This window comes from Phalaenopsis equestris, unplaced genomic scaffold (assembly GCF_001263595.1).
Source record: "Phalaenopsis equestris unplaced genomic scaffold, ASM126359v1 Scaffold000002, whole genome shotgun sequence".
NCBI lineage: Eukaryota > Viridiplantae > Streptophyta > Magnoliopsida > Asparagales > Orchidaceae > Phalaenopsis > Phalaenopsis equestris.
This window is the reverse complement of record NW_018164444.1, coordinates 37,089,537-37,096,413: the sequence shown is the minus strand read 5'-3', so window position 1 is coordinate 37,096,413 and position 6,877 is coordinate 37,089,537. Positions and strand designations below refer to the sequence as shown.

At 35.2% G+C, this 6,877-nt stretch overlaps 1 protein-coding gene across 2 annotated transcripts; it reads left to right on the top strand.

The window, feature by feature from the left end:
- The first annotated feature begins 645 nt into the window (after positions 1-645).
- On the top strand, positions 646-5,370 carry LOC110031773 (4-coumarate--CoA ligase-like 5). Of its 2 annotated transcripts, XM_020735167.1 has the most exons (5): positions 646-1,189; positions 3,559-4,243; positions 4,384-4,529; positions 4,627-4,694; positions 5,144-5,370. In XM_020735167.1, the coding sequence occupies exons 1-5, from the start codon at positions 692-694 to the stop codon at positions 5,364-5,366; spliced, it is 1,620 nt and encodes a 539-aa protein (XP_020590826.1). In that variant the 5' UTR covers positions 646-691; the 3' UTR covers positions 5,367-5,370. The 2 variants fall into 2 exon arrangements, with proteins under 2 accessions (XP_020590826.1, XP_020590835.1); XM_020735176.1 differs by lacking the exon at positions 4,627-4,694 and having other exon boundaries at positions 5,144-5,335.
- The last annotated feature ends 1,507 nt before the right edge of the window (positions 5,371-6,877 follow it).

Here is a 6,877-nt window from a genome sequence, read left to right as displayed (position 1 = left end):
TTTCATGCATAAGGAGGGTGGTATATAAATGTAAAAGTTGAAGTTTAGGTGTTACATATGTAAATACTTAAGAATTAATTGTGTTGAAATTTAGAATAATGCGGAATACTTCAGAATACTTTCATTGATATGAACGTGGGTATAAATAACCCTTACAAGAATATTATACTAGAAAAATTGATAAAAAAAATTATATAAAAGGAAGATATATCACATTATGCCACTCGTACAAACACCTTATGCATTGACCAACATAGCTATCTTACTCAGCTCCTTCTCCAGCCAGATATGCTAGGTTGCAAAGTGGTATCTACTCCATTGCCAATTAAGCGAGATAACATTCAACACAACATTCATCCTCTGGCAAATCCTATCGAATTTTGCCAAATCACAGATGCACTGAAATATTTAACAATCAAGCATCCGGATATAAAATTTGCTTTGAACTTTTTATTTAAATTTTTTTTTTTTTTTTTTTTTTTTGCATTGACGGAATTAATGATGGTTAAAGAGAATCTTTTTAGTCGCCGGTACATACGCTCATCGATAATTTTACATTGTACACAGATAAAAAGGCATATTATGCTGAGTAATCATGCTAAATATTCAACGCTTGCTACCTCCATCGCACATCCACGGCCCGTCCAAGCGGCTAAGTTCATATTCTCCCTCATCACCACCAACAGCTACAATGGCACACCAGAACATGTTGAACATCGACCCGAGAAGCGGCTTCTGCTCCACTAACTCTATCTTTTACAGCAAGAAGGATCCCATCTCCCTCCCTTCCAATCCCAACATTGACATCACAACCTTCATCTCTTCTCAGCCTCACTTCGGCACCACTGCCTTCATCGACGCTTCCACCGGCCGCAGTCTCTCTTACTCGGATCTCTGGCGCTCCGTCAATGGCCTCTCCTCTTTCCTATCCTCCGTCCATGGTATCTCTAAAGGCAACGTGGTCCTCATCCTCTCTCCAAACTCCCTCTACGTCCCCATCGTCTCCCTCGCCGTCATGTCCCTCGGCGCCGTTCTGACCGCCACCAATCCGCTGAACACCGCTCGCGAAATTTCGGTCCAGATCGCGGACTGCAGCCCAGTCCTTGCTTTCACTACCCGCTCCCTCCACGCGAAGCTCGCGGGACACGAACTCCCCATCGTCTTCCTCGAAGAGAGCACGTTCGAGGAGGTGAGCATAAATTGGACTGAATTTTCTGAGGAGAACTAATTTGATTTGGATACTTGGCGCTTTTTTATTATTATTTTTTTAATATCCGGGCAGTCAAATTCGGGATGATTCTTTTTGAGGCATCTTCATACATATTACATATCTACATATCTTACATCTAAATTTTTTACATTTATGCTAATCAAATCTTTCATACGGCATAAAAATACCATAATTTAACTTAAAACAAAAAGGTCTACGGAATATACAAATATATAACTTGGAGTTCAGATGTTAGATATAAAATACATAAGAATTGAGTTGTATGTATGTAAATCTTCCTCCCCCTCCCAAAGTATTGGAGAACATGAGCAGCTTTGTCTATTTAGGCCTTCTTCCACGGCAACTATGGGCCCAATGAAGTAATTTTAATATCTCATTAATATTTTGCAGCACCAAAGAGCTTGAGCTCATTTAAAGTTTGACCTAATTCAAGCATTTTATAAAAATATATATATTTAACTTTGAGTTCGACTCATGCTGACTTAGAACTTTTAAAATGTTTTATATACAACCAAAAGAAATTTTTTTTTTAGATAAAATATTTTAAAATATTTTATAGAACCAAATTTAAAATAGAAGAGCTTATGAAATATTATGTTCCAAATTACAGTAAAGCAAGCCGGTCAATTACATAAATATACTTGTTAATTAAGTAATATATGAATGATGATTCTGCATATTGATCACATAAGATTTTGTTGGTGTGGTTTGCAAAAATGAATGCTTTAAAATCTTAATGCATAAAGAAGAAAACTAAACTAGATTTTGTGAAGTTTTTTTGGTCTACATAGTTCATACTCGGATTTCTCGATATTTTCTTATGAAACTCAAGTTGTTGTTGACAACCAGAAATATGTAATCTCTAGCTTATGTCTAGATCATTAAAAAAGTTGAAAATTTTATTACTGTTAAGTAGATTTAACCATGCAGTATTTCTAAGGAATCATTTAATTCCCTATCTATGTTGCATTTTTGTAATGACACTATGTATATTCCACTAGGCTATTATGTGTCAACATACTTATTCTTTTAGGTGATGGTTAGAAGTCCTAGAACACAAGAAATTTTAATATTCTATCGAGTCAAATTCAAATTAAATTAAAAAAAAAAATTAAAACATCAACATATCAAATACAAGCACATAAAAGGTGCTTAGAGAACAAAATTCATAAGAGAAAGGATCAAGAAAATCACATGTATTGCATTACAGAAATATGAAAATGAAATTAAATATTATGCTTAAGAATAAAAAACATAAAAAATTTATTTTTGTCAGCTTAAACAATAAACAATTCATAAAGTATATAAAACTCAAACCTCATGATCCTCTCAATCCATCAATACATGCATCCATAGATCTATTTTATATAAGTGCACTCAATCTCTTGTCACCACTTCTCTAAACTGACAAGAAATAGTCATGGGAATTGAATCTTCTCCAAGGAAAACCATTGGAGATAACCCTAGGGCCGACAAATCTCCACTAAAACCTGAAAAGAAGCACCCTCCACAATGTCTAAGAGTATTTTAATTGTGCAAACAAGCATATTTATAGTTAGGGCATCCAAATATAAAAGAAAACTTTCAATTTTGATTTTTGTATGCGTGGCACACCCCCGCTCGTGCCCATCGTGAGTGCGTTAATCCTTGACAACGGAGTAGTGCGGGCGTGCTCGCCTTGGCTATGAGCTCACCATCCTAGGTATGGGTATGCTGCTCATGGAGTGGCACGAGTATGGCATTTTGCGGGTGCACCAAGCAATAATTCCTTTCTTCCCTCTTGGCTCCCCAATTTGTTTCTTTCTCTTCCAATTGATTCTAAGTCAACGTGCCAACTAATTCCTACAAATTTGTACTTCTAATGCCAAAACTTTTTTTTTTACGCAACTCTTTCATAAAATTGCTATTTTAATTTAAACTTAACTTTTTATCATGTTTTTTTTAAGTAATTATTTTTATTTATAATTTATTTTTTATTTTTAACTCACCATTATTGAATACTTTACAATATTAATAAAAACTTAATTTACATTTTTTACACATTTTAAAATATAAAATTATTAAGATATATTTAAAATAAGTGATATATAAAATTTTATTATGCATTTTACTCATCTCTACATTAATTCAACGATTCTAAATTTATCCTGAACAAAATTACGTGAGCATGTCCTCAACCAATTGTTCACCTGGCATTTTTTAAAATAGTTCAAAAAAAATATTATTAATCAGAATTAAATCAAGCAAAAACTTTAAATTTGTAATTTTAAGATAAGTTTGATTGAGATCTGTTTCCATAATCTCGATTATATTCATGTTTCAAGCAGATGCCCGACACAAACAGCCACCAGCGTTCGCCGCCGCGCGAACCCATGAGCCAAGACGACACGGCGATGCTTCTCTACTCCTCCGGAACCACCGGCAAAAACAAAGGGGTAATCTCCACGCACCGGAACTTGATCGCCACCATTCGGATTCTACACGCGAGATACCAACCCGATGGATTCCAGTTGAAAACGCTTATCTGCACGGTGCCGATGTTCCACATATACGGCATGGTAGGATATGCGATCGGGGTGCTGACAACGGGATCGACGGTGGTGATTTCCCCACGATTTAACATGGAGGAGATGCTCCGAGCAGCGGCAGATTACGGTGCAACAGATATTGCGACGGTCCCGCCGGTGTTGGTGTCGATGGTGGGGTCGGAGAAGGTTTTATCGTTGGGACGTTTGAAGAAGATGACTTGCGCCGGCGCGCCGCTGGGGAGAGAGATCGTGGAGCTGTTTCGGGAGAAGTTTCCGGAGGTGGATATATTGCAGGCGTACGGACTCACCGAGGCGACGGGGATGGGATCGTCGATTATTACGGCGGAGGAGAGCAGGCGGTACGGGTCGGTGGGGTTGCTGGTGCCGAATACGGAAGCGAGGATTGTGGATCCGGTGAGCGGGGAGTTCTTGCCGGTTAATCGGAAGGGGGAGCTCTGGTTACGCGGGCCGTACGTGATGAAAGGTGAGTTCTGATCTGTTTGCAATAAATTTTAAACTAAAGTTTGCATTTTTTATATTTATATCTCCCTAATCTTTCGCATCAAATCTATCACCATGAAATTAAATATAGCTTTTTCATATAAAATTTAAATGAAAGTATAGGTTATTTTAAGAACCCGGAGGCAACCGAATTAACACTGGACAAGGAAGGTTGGCTGAGAACAGGAGACCTATGTTACATTGATGAGAATGGCTATCTCTTTGTGGTTGATCGCATCAAAGAATTGATAAAGTACAAGGCATACCAGGTGAGTTTCATCAGGGCGTTCATTGCGGGGTAAAATTTAATTATGGTATAATTTTCAGCCGTTTGATCATATCTCATGCTCGGATTGAGTTTATCAGGTGGCTCCTGCAGAGTTGGAAGCCTTGTTGCTAAAGCATCCTGAGATTGTTGATGCGGCTGTGATCCCGTAATAGTTACAGCTAATTTTGTCTTTAACGTTGATTGATTATGAGTAAATCTTAGTGTTTTTTTTATCAGTCAATATGACAATAATTATTAAAAAGAAAACAAATTTTCTTATAGTATAAGAAAATTACATATGAGGAATTTAAATACCACATAATTCCTATGTATTTATGTATATAACATACAAATTTTAATTTTTTCACATTTTTATAAGCCAAATCTTTTATATCACATCAAAACAACAACTTTTAAAAGTGAAAATACAGATTTTCATGCATAGCCATGTGGTATGCATCTATAAAGTGAAGTTTAGATATTAGATATGTAAATACTCAGGAATTGAGTGGTATTATGTAAATTTTCCTTCTTAGAATTTAGTGGGAAATATTTTGTGTCATTTTTAAAGGAATTTGATATGACTAATGATTATTACCAAGTTGTTTGGTGTAGGTTTCCAGACAAAAAGGTTGGGCAGTATCCAATGGGTTATGTAGTGAGGAGCAAAGACAGCAAATTATCGGAGTCGATGGTAATAGAGTTCATAAGAAATCAAGTTGCGCCTTATAAAAAACTTAGGCGCGTGGATTTTGTGTCGGCAATACCGAAGAGCTCGACAGGAAAGATATTACGTAAAGATCTCATACAACATGCAACGTCCATCTCCAGTCTCTAAACTATTATTTCCTCAATGCTTCTATTTTGTTTTCGTTTAATAAATATTTGAATGCAAAATGAAGAAAATGACAGTTTGTGATGAGAAAAAAAGGTTAAATTGGATCATTTTCAACATAACCTGTGCTTTTGATTGAGCTATTGGTTTCATCAACATGAAATGAGAATAAATATTCTTGAAAAAGTTCAAGAATAATTCTTCTAAATTCTTCATAAGCAAGTAAATTATATATTCAAATTCAATAAAACTTATATGAAATGAAGTTATATAAACCATCAAATACATACCGAGAGAATATGTCATCTATTCAAGAATATAGATCGGATATGGATTTGATTTGTGAGAGAGTGGATGAATTTGACATGACTTGAGAGCCATTTTATATTTTTACAGAATAAATAACTTCATAATGTTTAATTGATGAAAAATTATTACACACAAAGTCTATATGCATACAGACATTATGTATAACATTGTTGTACACCGTAAACATTGTTGCACACATATTAAATAACAACATACAATAATATTGTATATGAAGCCTACATAATATTCTCTCATGTTCTGATAGTTCCTCTTACGAGTTTTTTGCCTTAGATAACCTGCAACAGACCAGATTAGATGGAAATAAAGGAGCAATCGAAGAATAGGCATTGAGGTAGGAGAAGGAGAAGAGGAAGATGTAGGAAGGAAGAAAGAATTTGTAGAATGAGGAAAAGGGAAAACCAAATAATTCTCTTATGTCTTTCACACTCCTACAACATGCTATCTATACTCTCCTCACTCATTCATCCACTTCCCTGTTTTAAATAACCTAAGCAGCCTGGACAAAAAAAAATAGAACACTCGTCCAATTAGTTACATAGCTTATTCTATATGTGAGAACCAGCCTTATCACTAGCATTTCTACCGTATTTTTTCCTTTGTCCACTTAGTTGTCTTTCATCCACCTAGGCATGGTTTGTCCCCAATGAGATCATTGTGGCCTGCCCCGATCGACTAGATTCTACGTCTACTGCTTTATGTTATTTTGCGTCATGTTCACTCACCCAATTTAATTCACATATCTAACACCTAAACTTTGCTGTTATATTTTTGCTACCTAAATCTTTCATATCAAATAAAAAATAACCCTATTTTAACTTTTAAAATGTGAAATATATCTTTTCATACATATATAAAGTGGTGGGTGTGTAAAAAATTAAGTTTAGGAATTACATATGTAAATACATAAGAATTGAGGGGTATGTATGTAAATCTTCCTTTTCTTATTTAGATAATGGTTTATGGGTATAATATTTTTCTTAAGAAAAATATAATCGCAAGGGTTAAAACTCACTACAAAACCTATACCTATATATATATATATATATATATGAAAGAAGAGTCTTCCAGTGCCCAGGAAAATATCTTGCTGTTATCCAAAGTGTGGTCCAGTACTCCATATGCTGCTCCACTACCGGTTAGTTAAGACGATCAAGTTTATATATATATATATATATATATATATA

Excerpts from the sequence above, each read along its gene's own strand:
- LOC110031773 (XM_020735167.1), top strand. The coding sequence starts at position 692 with ATGGCACACCAGAACATGTTGAACATCGACCCGAGAAGCGGCTTCTGC. Across the intron at positions 4,244-4,383 it reads CGGGCCGTACGTGATGAAAG|GTTATTTTAAGAACCCGGAG; the intron begins GTGAGTTCTGAT and ends ATGAAAGTATAG. Across the intron at positions 4,530-4,626 it reads TAAAGTACAAGGCATACCAG|GTGGCTCCTGCAGAGTTGGA; the intron begins GTGAGTTTCATC and ends TGAGTTTATCAG.